This window comes from Calonectris borealis, chromosome 2, assembly GCF_964195595.1.
Source record: "Calonectris borealis chromosome 2, bCalBor7.hap1.2, whole genome shotgun sequence".
Lineage (NCBI taxonomy): Eukaryota > Metazoa > Chordata > Aves > Procellariiformes > Procellariidae > Calonectris > Calonectris borealis.
The window spans coordinates 80,884,839-80,905,658 of NC_134313.1; the positions used below are offsets into that span (position 1 = coordinate 80,884,839).

Genomic DNA, 20,820 nt, shown 5'->3' on the forward strand with positions numbered 1-20,820 from the left:
GTAGGTTGGGGAGCTAGAAGGAAGACACAAGGCATAAGTGATGTAGGGAGCAGGAAAAGTACAAAAGAGTAGCATGGAGGTGATGTTGCTGAAAGAGGAATGGGCAAAAGGTGTTTACCAGGTGATGGGTAGTAGAAAGGGAATGTTAGTGGGGAAGGTAAGTAATGGTAAAATGCCAGTGGGTGAGAAGAAGCTGGAAAAAGAGAGCTGGAGGTTGGGGAACTACAGAAGAGTGTGTGTAGGAAAGAATCTGAGGTGAAAGAAAAGCCTCTTTAGAGTGGGGCTGGAATAGTGCATTTTTAGAAGTTACAAAGCCAATGAGAATGGGAACTGAGCTGGGGACGTTTCCAGCAATAGGATCAAGCTAAGAGCTGGAAGGAATTACCAACAGCATAATCCTGGGGACTGGAAAGAGGTAGCAAAGAAAGAAGAGCTTCTAACCTCTAATTCTGTCCTTGCTACCTCTTTCCAGGATTAAAATGTGCACCTAGAAGGACATTGGGGGATTAGGAGAGGTGTGTGGCTGGGGAAGGATTAAAGTGGTGATAGGAAATGGAAGAAGGAAGGTCTTCTAGAGGGGTAACCAGGCATCTAAAAGAGCATGAAGGACATTCTCTTAGGACCTGAAGGCAGTACAAGGGAGGAGATGTGCTTGGACTGGCATTGGATAGTCTTGGAAATGGTTCCTTGGGACTGAAGGATTCGGGAGAATAGGAGCAGGGAAGAAGTGGTAGTGGAGGCTCATACAGAGTGGGGCTGGCTCTATGAGGAGGGAGCAGTCAGTCTGGAGGAGGATGAGGAGTGAGAGCAAGGCAACGGTGTAGGCTGCTGGGAGATATCGCTAGAGGAATTTTGCTGGGGTTATTCATATGGCTAAATTTATGCAACCTGTGGTTACAGCTCCTCTGTTAGCCTTTCCCAGTGACGCCCAGGCCAACCATCCTCACAGTGTTACTGTCTTCTCAGCTGAATCATACACGTGGATGTTCGTGGCAGTGAGCTCACCTTTCCACTTGCACCTAAGCCACTCGAAGAGGAAAGGGGTGAATTGTGCTTCAGCAGGGCTGTCGGTGTTTGCAGAAGGCCATTTTCCTGAGTGATGGGGACTTGTGCAAACTCACACTGAGACTCCTGCTGCTAACAACCCTCTGCCCAGAAGAGCCCATCTCTCACCTGGTCCTGAACACAAGGAAATGGGAAGAAATGCATGGCAGTGGGCAGGTTACAGGGCCTGCGATTCCCTGTAGCTTTCTCCAACACCCCACTTCCATGGCTCCCACCACATTCTCAATGCCACCATCAGTCCCCAGCTACCATCTGCAGCCACATGCTGGGGACTCCCCAGCACCTCCACCCCACTGGCCTGAAGCCACCCTTCAAGGGTCCTGGTGGAGGTCCAGGCAGCATCCAGGGGTGGTCCCTGCCTTGCGCAGGTTGTCCTGAGATGGCTGCAGGCTCTGTCATGCCCCTGCACTCCCACAGCAAGCGGGCCCCCACAGGCATTTTATTATTGAGGGAAAAAAAGCCACATACAGAAACACAAAAGTACATATTTTTCTCTATTTCGAGACAAGGCAGGTGCTGCAGCCCCTAGAAAAAAACTGGCGTTCCTGTGACCAGGAAGCGAGTGGGTGCTTCACACATGGACAGTCATTTCCAATAGAAAGGAGACGTTTTCAAGCCCCAAGGAAGCACAAGGAGGTGGCACTGGGAAGCACTGAGCCATGGGGTGAGGACCATCAGCTGGGGAAGGAGCCTGGCTCCATGTTGGTAGGGGCAGTGCTGCAGAGAAGTTGCTCTCTGGGCACCATGGCCTCTCACACCCGGGCCACCGTGGTGCCCCAGACCCTGAAGCCCCTTGCAGGGTGAGACCCGCCTTCCCTCGCCCCGTGGGGAGCGGGCTCTAGGGCTTCACCGCAGCCTCCTCGCTGCGCTTGTCCTCCAGCCGCCAAGGGCAATCAACGTAGCGCAGCGCCCCGCTGACGGGGCCGCGCTTGGCGGGATCTAGGGCCAACAGGCTCCGCAGCATCAGGGCGGCCTCAGCCGTCAGGCGTTTCCAGTGGCGGGGCAGGTCCTCCTCCAGGCCTGTCTCCTGCCACAGCATGAAGTCCTCAAAGAAAGGGTCATCTGGCAGGCTCTGCTCCCAGGGGAAGTAGCCAGTCAGCAGGCAGAAAAGCAGCACGCCAAAGGCCCAGGCATCCAAGCTGGTGTCGATGGGCACCCCCTGGGCATCAGCGGTTTTGCTCAGCTCGGGGGCGGTGTAGGGGATTACCCCAGCCACCAGCTTGAGCTTGGTACCCTTGGGCCGCGTAAGCCCAAAGTCAGTCAGCTTGATGCGCCGACACTCGGGATCAAAAAGCAGCACGTTCTCAGGCTTGACATCACGGTACACGAGCCCTCGGCTGTGGATGAACTCCAGCGCACTCACGAGCTGCTTGGCACACTGCTTAGCGGCTGGCTCGGGGATGCCGTCCTGCACAGGGAGAGAGACAGGCGGTACGGCACATGCAGGGCACCTTGGCAGCCCTGCCAGCGGGGCTCTCACCTGCATGCTCTGCACTGGCAAGACCTTTTCATTTCTGGTCTTGCAAGCCTGAAGCTGCTGTAGACCCCAGAGAGACCCACAGCCCATTGCCTTTATCTCCCTCCCTCCAACCCAGCCAGTCTGCACAAGGGCCAAACACTACAGTCCCAGGCCCCATGGCCTCACTCACCCGAGGTTTGATGATAGAGATGAGGTCTTTGTGCAGTGCTGGTTCATAGAGGAAGCCATAGTACTGGCTGGACTCGATGGCAATTCCAAACATGCCGATGATGGCAGGGTGGGTGGCGAGGGAGAGAGCCACGCAATACTCGTACAGGAAGGTGTGCAGCTTGGTACTGGCTTTGGGTAGCAGCTTGAGAGCCATAGGAGTCCCTGGGGACGGGGAGAGAGGGTTAGACTCCCCTGAAAATCACTCACACCAGGGCCAGACAGAGAGGGCAATGAGCAGCCATGGGGCCGGACACTCACAGCCACAGAGGGGTCTCTGGCCCGAAGCTCTGTGTGGATACAGCCTGTGGACACCAGATCTGGGAGCAGGCACTGCCGCTGGTGTGAGTTCTGAGCCAGTCAGTGCGTGCACAGGAGCACTGGGCAGAGCAAGGGAAATTCAGGCTACGTGGGCCCATCAGTCTGAGCTGGGACTACTGGGGAAGAGTAGTGTCAGCGCCCTGTGGGCACTCATAGGCCTTAATGGCCTTGGCCAACCACACCTAGGACCTCCACTCACACCCTCTGTCCATGGGACTTAGGGCACCATATAAGCTCAGGCTTGGGCTCCCTGTCTGAGTTGTGTGGTGCGAGTGCTGGTTTCCAGCTATATCACATCCATGCCGGTGCCTAGCCATGAACCCTATTGATCCTGACTTGTGGATTGACTTCCCAGCTTGACCTTGGACCTGCCTCATCCTATAACCTTGCCTGATGTTCTGGCCTGCCCCCTGGCACCACCTGCTCCCTGGCTGGGTGCAATGGGACAGTCCCTGGCTGGGGGGGTCCCTGTCCTGCCGGTCTTCCTGTGGACCCCCGACCGTGCCTGGTGCCTGGCCCCAAGGAGCCACCAGCCCACCCAGCGCCCTGGCGAGTGGAGAGGAGGCAAGGCACAGCAGCTCATAGGGCACGGTTGGTTCCTTACCTCTCTGCCTGTGGGTCACTAGCATCACGTGGCCATACTTGCCCCTGCCCAGCTCCCGAATAACCTCATAGTGCTCGGCCACCTCGGTGCGCACCAGGCTCTGAGCTGTGATCTCCAGGAGCTCGTCTAGCACGGTTGGTGCCGCTGTCCCTGCCGCTGCCGCAGGCGCAGATGAGCTCTCGGCCATTGCTGAGTGCTGCAGAAACACCACAGCCTGAGTCAGGAACATTACAACATGCACAGAGAAAACCAGACCGGGCACACCACGCAAACCATGCCATGGCAGGGGATATTTCTGCCACTTGGAGCCTGAGCGCTCTCGCAGCTGTGCTAGAGTTGAGCTTGTGCTTTTATACAGTACACCTCTGGGCAAGGCCCCTCATCATATAAAAGGTCCCTGTATTGAAGGGAACCTCCTTCAGCCTTCTAATCCTTTCTGGCCTCGAGACAGATGATTGACTCTCTAATTGTAGTCCCTTGGGCCTCTCATTTCAAAGACCTGGATCACCTTTCTCTGTCAGCTGTACTACAGCTTGGCCTTCCAGGCCTCCTCTTATTCTAGTCTCCAAGGTGTTAGGCAACAAGCAAAACATTAACAGTCCTGGATTATCACGCATCACCCAGTCCTCTTGCTCTCCTTAGCCCACTGCAGCAAGGCTGTGCCTCTCAGCTCAGAAACGCACCCCTACTGCTTATTGAAGAAAGTCCTTGAGGTAGCAGCAGAGACAGACTTGCACCTTAGGCAGAGGCACAGCTAGCCCACGACAAAAAAGAGATTACTAGTCAGAGGCAGTGTGCTCCTTGCAAGTCAAAGGGAGCTCAGTACCTCACACGCCTGCTGACATTTCTGACCCAAAGTCACTCATCTGTGCAGCCAAGAAACTTAGGCAGGAAGGAAGCTCGGACATCAACGGCATTTTGAGCTACAGCCAGCTGCTTCAGACCCATTTCAGAGAAATGTTTTTTCAGGCCCCCCAGCCAGCTACAAGGCAGCATTTTAAGGCACCTGTGGCAGCACTCTTCCCTGACTACCTCCCTGTGCTCTGAACACAGGCACCCCAGGCCTGGGAGCCCCTCCTGGCTTTGGAGCAAGGTCACAGAACCAGAGTCAGAGGATGGTCGAGGTCAGAGAGCACCTCTGGAGGTCACCTAGTGCAACCTCCTGCTCAGAGGAAGGTAGGCTAGAGCAGGTTTCTCAGGACTGTGTGCAGTCCAGCTTTGAATATCTCCAAGGATGGAGACTCCACAACTGCTCTGGGCAGCTTGTTCCAGTGTTCGATCACCTTTATGGTAAAAAAGTTGTTTCTTATGCTTAAATAGAAATTCTGTGTTTTCTGTGTTTCAGGCCCACTGCCTCTTGTCTTGTCACTCAATATCACTAAGATGACTCTGGCAGTGTCTTTTTTACAGGTGTTTATACACATTGATAAGATGATCCCCTCAAGCCTTCTCCCCTTGAGGCTAAACAAGTCCCAGCTCTCTTAGCCTCTCCTCATATGAGAGATGCTCCAATATCTTAAACATCTTCATGGACTGGATTCGTTCCAGGATGTCCACATCTCTCTCTTCTACTGAGGAGCCCAGAACTGGACCCACTAGTCCAGATGTGGCCTCACTAGTGTTCAGTAGAGAGGAAAGATCACCTCCCTCAACCTGCTGGTAACACTTTGCCTAATGCAGCCCAGGATGCAACCCAAGAGACTGAGGGTTGCAGCATTCTTGGATGTGTCTTAAACAGTGTGCAGTGAGACAGAGCTCCGGTGTAAAACCAGTGGCTCACCTGCTCTCACCTACAAACTCAGGATCTCTTCCCATGAAACATTCTGACTCACATGATGCCTTTTGGGGGAGGGAATAGGACCTCACGTTGCTAAAAAGGAAGATGGCATCCTGGGAATATGAGTGGGAGCAGAAAGAATGAAGCCTTTTCCCTTAGTTTTTACATTGCTCTATCTGTGACCAGAGCTTATTACAGTTCCTTCAACTTCCAGCCCCCAGTGCTGCTAAATCTGGTCATTCTTAAGAATCCAGTAATTTAGCAACAGAATTATTTAAACCTAGGAAAACTACAAAAACTCTCCTGGATTTGTACAGGAGACTGGGACTACTTGCGGGAGAGTTCCCCTTCTTTTCCCTTCCCTTCTCTCCTAGTCTACATTGCTAAATCTTACCCAGTTCAGAAGTACCAGGTAATTGGCCCTACTTTTCTGCAAAGGCTTTGGCTTGGCGTGAAAGCCAACAGCAGTCACAGTTAGTACAGTCTGTAGGGAGTTCAACAATGAACAAGTGCGTGCATGGGAGGGGATTAATGGAAGGCTGGGGAGAAACTTACAGGGAAAGACGGTCTGGAAAGTATTTTAGAGATTTTGCTTTGATGTCCTCCTGTTTGCTGCCCAGCCAGCACAGCTTGCAAAATTCCATACAGCAAGGGCATCACAGAACCCGCAAATGGACCCACTCTGCCACTGACATTTCCAAAACGGTGTTGCCACATTTAGGTGTTAAAACAAATAGCTGAAAAAGCCTTTTAAAGAGTCCTAGCTAGGAATATAGAGAAAAAAACTTAAAATGTCATAGACCTTTGAAAGACATAGACCTCCCCTTGATATTAGATTGGTTAAAGCCACACTAAATAAGGAGTGGAACAACAGGAGAGATGTCTGCTTGTCTTGTGCAGAACACATTAGATTTATATTTGTGGAAAAAAAAAAAACACTCTTCTATAAGACAGTGTTTCTCCTATATCAAATTCATCGTCATATACAAGTTCTTGTCAGCAAATGGTTCACGATCTTCTCAGATAACCTAATTTCTCAAACTTGAGTTAGATAAAATTTCTTCCCTTGTAGGCTGGCCACCTGTTAGTGCTATCTAACCCAAAGGTTAGAATCTTCTCGCTGCATCCACTTAATGTATTATCCAATAGTGATATAATTTTCAAATATCTATTCATTAATCTGTTCTTATTTGTATTGAATTATTTATCATGTGATTCATCTATTCTATTTTTTATATGATTCATTACTTCTCTCCCATTTACTGTGTGAAAACTTACTTTTGTCAATGGGAGGATATGCTTCTCTGTATATTCTTGGTTCTCCCTCCAGCTTTGGGAGTCAAAACATTTCAGTCCATAAGCTTTTGCAATAAAAAAAATCCAAAAAACTCTTGTGTCCTTCCACTCCACGTTCCAAATGAACTGCCATATAGGTGGCAAGGATCCTTACTTCCATGCATGGCCCCACTGGCATGGGAGGGCAGATTGTCTGGGTATAGAGCAGAGCATCAAAGTGAAATAGCCAGCTTGGAAAAATAGATCAGCCAGGGGATATGGGTAGAGTGTCTCGAGGGACAGTGACAATCTTGTGGGTCTGATCAGGGCTCCATATGAAGGATGCCCCAGCTGCAGTCACTCCAGAACAGTTTGCAGGCTTTGGCTCTTGCTGCCCTTGAGGAAATTGATCACAGGATGCAGTCCATACTTCAGGAAACAGCCAAAGTTCTCAGGTCTTTCTCTGAGATACCACTGCCATTAGCTAGGAAGCTAAGCGAGGGCCAAATTTGGGTCACCACTGAATAGAGAGTGCCTGGCTGCTCTGCACCTACCTCTGTTACCTTCTAGAGTGCCCTTTGCAGAGTGACACTGCAAGCACTGGGGAGGAGGCCACCAAGACCCTGGCCAGGATGCACTCATCATTTGGCTGTGCTGTATTGAAGGCAGCAGGCAGGGTCCTTTTCAAAACTGTTCTTTCCTCCACTATCCTTCCTGTGCTTCATCCCTGCTAGAGGTCCTGTTTCTTGGCTGTCAACGTGTGAGAAACCCTAATTCCCCAAAAGAGTCTCTAATTACAGCAGCAAGAAATTCACATCCTTTCCACCATCGGGAGATGCTTCTCAACTTCCTGAGAAGCTGAGGAGGACCTCGCCTATGGAGATACAGTGTCTTAGTCCAGGCAATGTTATTCTGGTTCTTCAACCAAAATAATTAATATATTTGGTCCAGAAAAACACTTCATACATGTCAAGAACCAAAGACAGTGTAATCTCTGTGTAACAGAGACGGTGCTATGATGACAGAATCACAGAGGTGTTTAGGCTGGAAGGGATCTCTTGAGATCATCTAATCTAATTCCCCTGCTCAAGCAGCGTCAGCTGAAGCAGGTTATCTAGGAAGGTGTCCAGTCAGGTTTTTAATATCTCCACAGATGGAGACTCGACAATCTTTCTGGGCAACCTATCACACTGCTTGACCATCCTCAGAATAATAAAAAAAAAACAGAAACATGTTTTCTTGTGTTTAGATGGAATTCCTTGTGTTTTAATTTGTGCACATTGCCTCTTGTCCTGTCAATGATCACTACTGAGATGAGTCTGGCTCCCTTTTCTTCATTCCCTCTCATCAGGTATTTATATACACCGATAAGATGCCCTCTGAGCCTTCTTTTTTCCAAGCTGAAGAGTTTCAGCTGTCTCAGCCTCTCCTCATATCAAAGATGCTCCATTAAAAATGGCCTTGAGCATATGGCATGTAGGGACCATTTTCTTGTCTGACCTTCTACAGAGCTTTAACCCAAACCAAATAACCAACAACATTTGGGGCACCTCTTAAAAAAAGTCATGCAGGCTTGATCCAAAGACAAACTTTGGTCAACTATAAAAGCCAGTGTTAACATTCTTGCTCTTACATATTTATATGATATCCTAATTCAAATTTACCTAACCTGCTGCTGAAGTTTCTCAGCTAGAGAAAGAGGTTTTTTAGTGCCTGTTATATTTCTCCTGACTCTTACAGGGTTTACATGTACGGTGGTCAGAGGTACGACCACAGCCTATGAGAACTTATTTTAAACTACTTAGATTGAGTAAAACTAGCAGCGTATAGCCTGAAACTCAGGTTATATATTTAACCAACACTTTACTTAGGCTTCACAAACCATCTGGCACACTGTACTTCTCTAGTGCCCACATCAGTTAGTTTAAAAACAGATAGGATGCTTCCAGAAATTGTAGTCACATTTTGAATTTTGAATAAACATCTCCATGCTCTCTGATCAAGACGCCTCTCAGTCTTCTTATTGGTTAAATGCCTTCAAACAACCTTCTGTCCAATTCTCAAACCAAGATCTTTTGTCCAGCTCTCAGATCTGTTTCATGGCTCTTTTCTGAAGCCTCACCATTTTTCCTGCCCCCCATGTTAAAACACCGACTGCTCCTGGGGGAATGCCTCCTGGGACACATTCAGCTAGAATCACCCTCTGCCTCATGCTGTGGCCCCAAGATCTCTTTTTGCAGGAACGCCACACTGAGAAGCTGCACTACCTTATACATCCATTATGACTCCAGAGTTTTTCCAAATTACACGGGGGGGGGGGGGGGGGCAGGGCAGTTTGGGAAAAACTCCACTTCCTCTTCACGTCCCTTTCTGGGTGCTGCCTGCCTTGTTTCTACCTGAATACTTTGCACCACCTTTGATAAAGCACATTTTGCTCAAATGGACTTAGTGTATCAAGTAATTCAGATCACTTGGTGTCTCCGTTTTTATCAAACCACCGTGTTCATTTCTGTCTAGGGGCTGTGTAAGGACCCTCCCTGCAGGGGTTTCCCATCAACCTCTAAATCGTTGCTGGGAGTTTGGAGCAGTTCTCAGCCCAATATTGGTTCATACAGCACCTGCCAGAAACATCCCATTCACTGGGAAAGCTATCTGTACAAATTCATCCTGGCATTGCTCAAAATCAATAAGCCACACGTTTTTAATGGATTTAAAAATAAGCCCAGTATAGTGGAAATTGTCGTATTTTATTGGTGTCCTTACACTACACAATTAATTTTGTTAAATCCTGACTCTGTTATAATACTTTCACCTTTGTCAATGATCTAGAAGAAAGCACTGAAACCATTCAGAAAATGTTTGCAAATGACACAAAATGGATTTGGGTAGATAATGCATTGCTTGATAAAACTAGTGCATGCACATACACACATACAAAAGTGTTTCAAACGACCAAAGAAGTCAGGAGTTTAGTCTGGCATTAAGTGACAGGAAAAAAAAATGAAATGTCATATTAATCAGACAAATCTAAGTTCTTCATGCTGCTTTGTAGATAAAATGGGCACTGTGTAAACCCAGAAATGTAGATCTGGTATAGCCTCACTTCCTTTGCAGGCCTTAATATGTAGGATGATACAGAATTGCACTAGAAATAATCTACAGTGATATAGATACACATCTTAATGATACAGATACAAGTCTAAGAGAATAACGGCACAGGGGTTACTGATGTTGCAGATTCCACTTCTGCATTCACTCTGCTGAAGAGAATGCCCAAAAAGCATCAGATGCAGGAAACATCAGCAGTGAGAGGCAAACTAGCATTTTCTAGATGCTAAATTAAGAAACTAAGGTTCACTGTAAACAGAAAAACAGATATAGCCGTTCAGCTTTACATAGACTAAGATAGATCCCAACAAAAGAAGAGATCTGTTCTGAGATGATGTGCCTCTTACAGTGAACTGTAGTTTCTGCAGAGGTTCCTACACACAGATGCCGTGAGACAGTCTGAAATTTAATCTCTGAAAATCAGCTGAGTTAGAAAAGCTGTATTTCTGAAGAGTGGCCACTTGCTAATGACTTCTGCACTAGAACTGAGAATATCATGCACCAGTGGACTTTGTATTTTTATTAGAAATGCATTCCTTCCATTTGCTCTGCTTTGCATTCTTCTTTATCTACTTTTTAATGATGTTTTTTGGAATGTTAAAAATACATTGATGTGAAAGCCTGGTTTCTCTAGGGTAAATTTCCCGAACTCTTCTGGATGCCAGCTGATGGGTCAACAGAATTAGCTATTGGATGTTTTCTATCTTTTTAATGGTATCGGTGACACCACAATTCAGCAAGTTAGTGCTGGTGTCCACAGTCTGAAGGAAAAAGGACCAGAGAAGAACCATGGGAATGACAACAGGGCTGACAATTACAGGGGAAACTTCCAAGGAAGCAGTCTTTTTAGCTTATCAAATGGATAGCGAAGAAGTGACTCTGTCATCTGTGTGTACCTTTGTGGGTACTAGAATTTCACTAAAGAGGGCTCTCCCAATTAAGTAAAAGCATTATAATAGAACCAATAGCTGAAGCTGAAATAAGGCCATTTCAGACCTCAATTGCAGTGCAGATTTTGTGAAGAAGGATATTTGCCCCTAAAAATCTTATCAAACAGTATGGAAGAGTATCCTTCCATCTCTGGAACATTTAACTCAAGAGTGCCGCTTTTTTTTTCCGTAAAAGGTCCACTCTAGTGCAAACCACGTTTAATACAGGCAAGGGATCAGAACAGATTATCACAGTGGTTGTTTCGGGCCTTATTGCTGATAGATTTATGAGCTTCTTTCTAAAACTGGTCAGCAGGCTAGTGCTTAATCTCACTGCGGAGAACCGCATGACTGTCCCCTTAGCAGAACTGCGTATTGCACTTCTGGGGCAGAAACAGCCTCCCCGGAGATGGCCCCGTAAGCCTCTCCCAGCAAGCAGTATACCACAATCTCCGCACAGCAGCCTCCTCGGACAGAAATCGGCAGCAATCTCGCAGGGACCAAGCCCCATCACACCCTCCTCCCAACCAACCAGCCGGTACCGGGGCACCATCCCACTGGACACAACCGGACACAAAGCAGCCTTCTGGGGCAGAGCCACCTAACGAGCTCACCATCAACCAGGTGTGGGAAATGGGTGCCCTCCACGTTCTGCTGGAACGCTACGCCGGAGTCTCCAAAACGGGTTTGTGAGGGGTGGGTGCCCTTTTACGTGCCTGTCCAGTCTCCTTCATCCTGCCACGGCTGTAACTTCTCTTCCCACGCTCCCTCCCCGTCCATACCCAGCCTCTCACCTTCTCCAGCAGCGCAGCACTGACGGCCGGCCGTGGATTGCCTCGCTTCCCCCGCTGCAGCCTCTGGGCTGGGTTCAGCCTGCGCCGAGCAGCCGGAGGGGGCTGCCAGGCATTACGGGGCTAAGCGTGACGCTCCGCCCCTTCCCCATGTCTCTGGTCCTGGGGGCACACTGCCTCCCTGCTGAAGGTGACCTCTGGGAGGGAAGAAAAGAGGGGGAACAGGGGGAGGAAGGGGGCTATCCATCTGCCCCATTTACAGAGGGGGAGGTGTTGCCAGGATCGGGGTGGGGTTGTTCTTTCTGTGCTAGCCATACCATCATAAGCCCCAGGGACTCTTCGGCAGACCCACCCTTTTCAGCCCTTCCCTCCAGCTTGGGCTCTCATTACAGCTGAAGGAGCAAAGCAGCTCCCTGGGCTGGTGCATGGTCCTTGATCTGGGGTACGGCCGTGATGGCAGGGCTCAAAACGACCGTGAGCTTCCAGCGCTTGCTCTTGGCCACCAAAGGGGCCAAAGACATGTCAGTCACAATTGCCTGTGTCAGTGAGCATTGGAGACCAGGCACAAACCATAACTGGTTCAAGGTCCCTTCATGGGGCCCAGTGGGTTAGGTTCCTCACGCACACCAGCACTACAGAGCGTTACGGAGAAGGTGAAATTATTAGTGGTAACTACAATGACTTGCAGGCATTTCACCTATTCTCAGTAGCTCCACCCAGACTATATTCCTGCACCAGAGTCCTCTTTCTTCCACCTGAGTGTGGAGAGGAAAGTAACCCCTGGGGACACTGACACCATGCAGGTCCTAGCCCTTGGCTCTGAGGCACAGGGGTTTGGTCACAAGGAGGTGGATCAATTTGTATATTGGAAGTAGTGATGCATGCAGCTGTGACACTCTTGTGCCACTGGCCTCCCTCTTCCCTAGAGCTGGAGCCGTGCAGGGGACCTGCAAGGCTTAAGCACCTGATGAGCCTCTGCGCTCCCTCCGGGGGCACAGTATGGTGAGGAAGACTAAGAGACGACAGAGGTGAAAGACACTCTAACAGAGGAGAACAGAGCAGCCCCCATAACTCTAAGTACTCTGCGTCTCCAGCACAGGACTGAACCTTCTTCCCTGCTCTCTGAAGGGAGGGGAATTACACCAAGGGCTTGTCACTCAGTGCTCTGCCCCGCATAGGAGCAGTAAGGTGAGATGCAGACACAGACCTGTGAAGGGCAAGTCTGCTGCCGCTCAAAGATGTGCAAATCAGAGGGCAAGAGAAGTACCAGAGCCAGGCTCCCAGCTGTCCCTGGATAAGAAGTGGGGAGTGAGGCTATGGTGCTGACGACCTAAAGGTCTTGTGCCATTCAAGGCTGCCCCTTCACACTCATTCTTGAAGCGTGCTCTGGTGTTTGGGACTTTGCACATTGCAAAGTAATGTTCCTACAGGCAGGAACATTAGAGCTGGAGGCGGTGCGAGTGTATAGGAGAAACCTACACTACACCTAAGTATGGTGTAGTGTAACCACTGCTCCCGAGGAACATGGCCCCTGTATTACCTGGTCTTCTGGGGGACAGAATGGATGAGACTGTTGTCTCTACTTGAGACACAAGTCAGAAGTCGAACTAAGAAATGTCTCTGGGGACTTGCCTGAAATCACAGGTACAAGACAACGCTGGGAAAGGAGCCCAGGTGCCCTGACTCCCCAGTCCCTCTCTCCTCCATTCCAATCTCTAGCTCAAACCTGCTTCCAGATCTAGGAACAAAACACAGTAGTCTTCCTGATTTTCCAGCTAATTTTTTAAGAGACAGATTTCTTACGTTTTCCATTCCTACTGAGAGTGGGACCTGCTGTGTGGTTTGGCTCAGAAAAGGGACCTCTTTCACAGACTTGCCTGCAGTGCGCCAACAAGAAGTAATTGGCTGAGGGCTTGCCCCCTACCTGCACTTCATCTGACACTACAGCTGCAGGGCTTGTCACGCATTCCCATGACACAGGGAAAATGTCACATACTGCATATCACATGTGTGTGAGACTCCCTGCTCTCTGTTCCCTGAGGACTGGGCACAGAGCAGCTGTTGGAGGTCCTAGGGCTTGCTGTCCTACTAATGAAGTCAGCATTTGTGCATTTCAGGACCTCTGTAATTTAACACCTACACCTATCTCACTCATGTTGCACACATTTTGTCCTGCTGGCAACCAAGATGTTGGTCAAAGTCAACACTGGCAGAGCTGGAAATATGATGTAACCAAGACTGCCTTTGTCTTTCGGAAAGCTGGTCCCAGGCTGTGGACTTGAGGATACGCTGTCTCCAGCCATGCAGAACAATTTGCCTTCAGCGCCGTAAGCAGACCCACAAAGAATCTTGCAAAAAGCAGTAAGTCAAGGTTGGTTGCGGGTCTCTACACATCCTTCAGGCAAACTCTGTAGGCAACCATTGGAGGTGAACGGAAGAGGAAAAGTGGAAGAGGGGAGGAATTTCACGTGGGTATTAATGGCACTTCTGTTCAGATTGCCTAATATTGTCCACTGCAAAGACTCCTTTCAGGTGCATGCTTATGCTTTGTGACGCACACAAGCATTGGGGATAGCCTATGATATCTAACAACAAATACTTTATGAAAATGCATTCTTTTCCTTCTCTGAATTATTGTTGGGTTTAGCATGATAAGTATCCTGTCCCTTGCATGCCTGGCTCAGAATAGGCAGCACACAGAAAAATAATGGAACATGAACATGCTCTAGAGCCAGATGTGGCAGCCAGTGTCACAAAGTCATAGCAGTGACAACTACATGAAGAATAGACTGACTAACGCAGCTGCAGTGAAGGGACCTAGTCAAGAAGGACTCTCCCACACCTCTTTCTTTAGTCCTTCTTTCTCTTCCCTTATCCGTCTTCCTTGGTATGCACACAACAGCCCATTTCACTCCCATCAGAATAGCAGCAGTTCTTCCAGTACACACTGTACACAACTCTAAAGGATCAGGGTTGAATTCCTATTAGTCAGTGCTCAAAATCAGACAATATGTCAGATGTATGGTTGCAACTGGAACCCCGCCCCTTCAAAGAGAAATCCACCAGGCTCCAGCAAGTACCCAAAGAGCCACTGAGGGGATGGGCTGCTCCAACACACCCCTAGCAGGACACACAGTTTCTCAGGTGTTGGCCTTAGTATGAACCCTTCCTCTGCAATATCCCTGGCTAATGATACTGGTGATTTCCAGAGAAGGTGAGTTAGGTGGAGAGGTCTGTAGTCCTCTCAGTCTCAGGTCTGTAGTCCTGTTTCAGAGTTACCCAGCCCCACATGGCTCTTTAGTTTCCATGCTGTATACCAAAGGCACCAACAGCGTCTAGGGTGATGGAAGATTTGATGCCCGTTTGGACCCAAGAGAGCACTCTTTGACACCGCTCTGGTATGGAGGCTTATCAGCAGGGACATATGTGAGAGAAAGCTGAAATAGGAGCATGAAGCTCCTTTACCAGGACCTACAATGGCACTGCTCTTTTAATGTTGTAGTCTATGGCAATACTCAGGTTGTCTACATATATTCAAACTGACCATAAGCAGCTTTTCAGAGCAGTCATGATCCCTGCATTTCCAGTACTCAGTTTTGCTCAGCTCTTTTCAGAACCAGCTTTGTGCCTGATGCTGGAGCGGGAATAGCTCTTTGACTTTCCCTGTTGCTTTCCTACTTGTTCTTTTATTAATAATTCTGTGAGCTGCCAACACTTTCCTCCCCTCCAGCCTCAGCAGACAGGCAAGCAAGCCAATCTGCAGGGTGCTACAGGGTGGGGGCTGCCTCCTGGACGGAGAGCTGGGGCCCTGAGCTCTCCTCAGCACAGGCAGGGTGCTCAGTGGAGTCCACCAGCTGCGCAGACCATTTGTGCTCTGAGGTCATTCAGCGCTACCCCATCGCTGAGGAATCTGCTGGCCGCCTTCCTGACAGTACCGTACAATGTCCCACCTCGCCTGCCAGCTAACACAACATGTTCATGCTGAGCCCAGGCCCTGTTCCCCAGAGGTGCTTCTCAACCATGCTCCCCAGCTTTGGCAGAGCCCTTCACACCTGAGACCTCTGGTCACCCGCTGACCACCATATCTGCTTCAAAACACCCTGCCCAGTCCCATTTCAGCGTCCTCCCTTCACGCTGCTGTTGGGTGCGTTGGGTGCAGAGTGATTGCAAGAGGCAGTGCTAATACATTGGTATCCACAAGCACTGATCCCAGTGCCTTGGAGCAAGGAGTGCCTTGGGGATGGTGACCTTCCACCCCAGCACAGGGACAGGGACTCACAATATCTGTATTTTGAATCTTTTCTGCTGTGATCTCTCCCAGTCTGTCCTCCAGGGCTTATCCAGGATGCACATCAGCCTTCTCCCTGAAGCCCAATGACTTATTTGTCACCACAGGTACAGCTAGGGACTGTCCGAGTGTCAGCTCATCTTGCAGTACCCACCCTAGCCTGGTGAGATGGTGCCATCACAGCAGGCTGAGTTGGCTGGGGCTCTGGATGGCTTGGAGACAGATCCTGGGGAAGGAAGGGTTGCGGTGGGGCTTTGCAGGAGAAAAGGCTGGACTTGCAAAGGAAAAGTGGGACTTGGGTGGTGGGGCAGGGACATGTTTTGCTGGGAAAGCTTCCTTCTCTCAAGGCAGAGACAGGGACCAGCTGCTCCTAAGCGACAGGGAGCCAGGAGACAAGGGACATAACAAGGCTGGCAGGGCAGGGGCTCACCAGCCAGGGCTTGTCCCATAGTGTCCCACAATGTGGGAGCACAATGTGGGAGCAGGGCAGGCCCAGGGATGGGAGTCGGGTTCAGCTGAGAGTCCAGATCATCAAGCGAGCTCTTGGTGACAAAGCAGGTCCAAGGTCCAGCTAAGAAGTTGATCTGCGGGTCAAGGTCTGTCCCAGCAGTGGTAGCCAGTGCCAGACACAGTCTGGTGATTGCCAGGCAGGTCTGAGGTCAAGCCAGGAAGTCAGTCCATGTGTCAGGGTCCAGACAAACAACATCTATGGCCAGAAACAGCCATGAAAGAGGTGGAGACAGACCATGATAAAGCTCAGGAGGGACTAAAAGCCCAGGGCTGAGATGAAATGGGGCTCCTGGTCCCATGGCAAAGGTTGCAGATGGACACCCAGGTGAGGCTGGTCAGGGCCATCAAGTGCCCTTGGGGCAAAGCAAAATGATGGCTCCTGCCTAACTCAATTTTTCAGCAGCTTCATGTCTGCCTCTAGCAATGGGCTGGACGGCAAAGGATGTTTCCACTCCCCGAGGAAGACTGATCCCTCCTGCGCTACCTCACCTCATTTCTACAGCTTCATCTGCATGGGGTAGCAGGCCAGCACCCTGCAAAGCATCTTCCACCAACCACCCCCCAGGGACCACTGCTGCTGGGACATTGTCCCCAGTGTCAGCATCCCACTGCGCACGGGCTTCTCCTGGGGCCATCCACAAAATTGGGAGGGAGGGAGATGCCCCCCATGGGGTGTCAGCAGCGAGCACCTGCTTTCTGACAGGTCTGGGTGGCCAGGGGCTGGGAGCGCTTGTGGGTGCACATTTGGGGCACATAAGTCAGCTGGGCTCTGGTGCTGGCTGGGGGCATTGCAGCATCACGGTGCCAGGAGGCTCCTCTTGAGGCCAATTCATGCTTCCCAGTGCCCACCTTGGGGCTGCTTCAGCCAAGGTCATTCCTGGAAAAAAGTTTTGTCCAATTTTCTCTGAAAGACACTCAGTGACATGGGCTCCCGGCTGTCTGCAACACTGCCTTCTTCTCTAAAGAGAAGCTGTAATAGCTATAATAAATAGGTATAATAAAACCTGGAGGGGAATAAATAAGATGAAAATAAATTACTGCTCACTGTCTCTTCAAAAGACAAGACACAAGAACTAGAGGCAGGTCCAAAACAAACACAAGGCTTCCTCATGCAGCACGCCTTCAGCCATGGACACCTTGCCTCAGGAGAGCGTGGGTAATAAATGTTTATGTGGTTTCATAAAATAACTGGATGGAGACGCTGTGGAAGAAAAGCACAACTAAATACAAAGATTCAACATCTGTCTCAGACTGCTGGAAGCTAGGAGAATATTTGGGGGATTTACTACATACTTCCTTGCTCTTATACCTTCCACAAGGAATTTGCCACTGGACAGTCTCACAGCCAGGATAGCATTAAACGGTGTTTTATTCTGGTCTGGTTCAGCTGTTCTCATTCATTCCACTAATGAAATGCTGTGGTGGCACGAATATGCTACAGCACCCCTTGGGCAAAGCTAGCAAGGCAATAAGCTCCATTGCCCTGCTTTCCAACCACTTCTCCCAAATCAGCCCCACAGCTGCTATTTAAATAGCTGGCGAGTGATTGTCTGTCCTGGGCTAGCTTGTCACCTTTGCGGCCTCCCTCTGCTGGGGTGACAGCTTTCAGATGGGTTGAGGAGGTAAGATGGGAAGGAGTTTGCCTTGGGTGGAACAGAGACCTCACAGGACAGAGGATTTCCAGAGAAGGGGTGGATGCCGGCCCTAAGCAGTAGCATGCTGCATTATCTGTCCTTTCTCTTCAAGGGCCACCTGCATGTGCATTGTCTGTGGAATGGTATCAGAGCAGCGGGCAGCAAGCCAGCCTTTTAGAAAACAATTCTTTGGTAACTGAGGGAAGCTGTCAGCTTCATGCTGCAGAATTTGGTGAAGGACATCTGCATTCACCTTATCCACTACCTTCTAGATTTTATAAACCTCACTCATAACTTCTCCCAGCCTTCCTGTCTCCAAACTGAAGAGCTGCAGCCCGTTCCATAGTTCCCATAAAGCAACTATTCCATCCCTTTGATTGCTGTAGTTGCCCTTCACTGTGCCTTCTCAAACTCCACCATGTCTTTCTTGAGAACGGAACAGCCCCCACTGCTCAAGATCAGAATGCATGGAGGTTTTATATAGTGCTAAAATGGCACCCTCTGTCTAACTCTAAATACTCTTGACAATGATGCCCAACATTTATTTAGGCTGCTGCTGCATAAGCCCATCATATAGGGTAATAAATGATGACTCCAGGATCTCCTTCCTGATCTGCAACTGCAGATCTGAGCTCTGAGTTCAGCTAGGGATTGTGCTAGATTATTTTCCAGAAATGTATTACCTTATATGTATCTATGTTGAAGTTCATCTGACACTCTTCTGCCCAACCACTTAGTTTTGTGGGCTCCTTCTGAAGTTCCTTGCCATCAGAACAGTATTTGACCACCCAAGGAAAGTCAGTATCATTCTCAAACTTGGAGATATCACAGTTCAGTCTCTTCTCCAGGTCATCCATGAAGATACTGAATAAAACTAGTCCCAGGAGCGATCCCTGGGCTATCCTCACTGCTTGTTCTTTTCCACCCTGAGAAGTGTCCTGTGCACCCTACCCTTTGCCTCTTGTCCTTTACTTAGCTTTCATTCCATAAAAGGACCTTTCCTCCAACCTTGTAGCATCTTAATTCCTGTAGTAGCTTCTGGTGAAGAACCTGTCAATGGCTTTTTGGAAGTCCAAATGTATTATGTCTCCTGGATCCCCTCCACCCATGGGCGTATTGAGACCCCCACAGAACCCAGCACAGCAATGACACAGGATTTCCCTTTACAAAGCCACACTGACTCTTTCTCAACAGACTGTTATTTACATACTCATCAATCTTTCACTTTATTACAGACACCACTGTCTTAGCACGGATGGAAGTCAGACTCACCAGCCATTTTTTACAGTGGGGGGTTACACTGGCAATCCACCCGTGCTCTGGCACAGAGACATTAATGACAAGTTATACAGCCTGGCCAGAAGTTCGCAGCTCCACATTTGAATTCCTTCAGGACTTTCAGGCAAATGCCCTGCAGTCCTAGTGACTTATTAACATTTAAAGTACCTGTCTGGTCTTACTTCAAACTAAGCTGTCTCCTCTGACCAGTCTACTGCAAATATGGCATCAGGAGTGGAAATGTCCCCACCAAATAAGGCACTTGTCTGCTGGAAGGTGGAAGAAGCAACTGTATCCCAAGGCTTCTCTCCCAGACAGACATAAAAGAAAGGAGCTTTAAAGCTTCCTAAACTCCCTGGGAGAAACATCTGCAGTCTGATGTCTTGGCAAATCAACCTGTCAAGAGCTGAATTCTCTTGCCTCTTTCCCAGAAGCATGGCTGCTGGTGTGGCTGCTGCTACATCTTCAAGGTGATACTAGTGAGGGGCCAGAAATCAAGACTGGTCTGAAAAAATATAACACGTGGAAACTGGACCCAAGTGACGCTAGGGGGTGATATTAAACTAAGGAAAAGTGCATTAATTGCATAGATTCATTTAGCTGCTTTGAAATTCAGTTCCACAGAAGTGATCTGTTAAATCTAAGCCCTTCTCAACGCAGGACCTCTCACGGTCTGAGCTTCAGCTTTCCTTGTCACTGTGGTCCATCTCTGGTATGAGATGACATTAAGTAAATACCTAGATACATGGATGGCTGAGGACCTGGGACAAAAGTGGATAGGGAAGAGATACAAATATGCAGACAGAATCAAAACAGGCAGAAAAACCTCCTTACCCTGGTGAGACATTATTGGATGGACATGTGGGATGGGGGTATGGATTTCAACATCAACAACCCTGCTACCGCAATTCTTCTGTCTCCACAGGAAAAGGAGGCAGGACAGTCTTTGGCTGTCTTCAAGTAGCCCCTAATCCCTGCTAGCCTGGTTTACCTTCATGCTATGCTGTGGTCCCTGGAGATTTTTCAGTTTGCATAGCCCATCCAAGGAACTGACCTCTGAGGGATGATCTGCAGGATGCCTAGCTGTGCTTCATCCCTAGAGGAGCTCAGATGCAGTTTAAGTCTTCCAGAGAGGAGATTCCATCAGCCTCTGACCACGTGAAAACTGAGGCTTCACTCGTGGGAGGTTCAGAGTCCTCCTCCATCAAAGAGTCAGAGGCGGTGCTGAGGTGCTAGCAGGGATTGTTCCAGAGATGAAAGGAACTGATCTTCCAGACGAGCCCTGATCTACCTCCCCTTTATATCCTGTCATAACTGGTGGCTCCACCAGTTCTCAGCAACCTGTGGTAAAACATTACCACACTTTGTGGAGAGGCTTTTCTCTTCTAATCCAAAATGTATTATCCAATCCGTGCAAAACGGAACAGAAAAATGGGGTTTGGCTGTGAGTCACATCTTGTTCTTTTGTACCTCCATCAATCCATAGTAACTCCACCAACTACAACAGAATTGCTTCAAATTGCATTTATATTCCATAGAAAATAAGTTCAGAA

General features: G+C 49.1%; 1 protein-coding gene across 1 annotated transcript; it reads right to left on the reverse strand.

The window, feature by feature from the left end:
- Nucleotides 1-1,713: 1,713 nt before the first annotated feature.
- Nucleotides 1,714-18,846, reverse strand: LOC142078371 (serine/threonine-protein kinase SBK2-like). The gene is given in 7 exon segments (XM_075140836.1): nt 1,714-2,473; nt 2,715-2,917; nt 3,678-3,891; nt 11,561-11,587; nt 11,589-11,660; nt 11,662-11,796; nt 18,673-18,846. Coding segments are annotated over 7 exon segments (1,395 nt in total). The 3' UTR covers nt 1,714-1,903.
- Nucleotides 18,847-20,820: the final 1,974 nt, after the last annotated feature.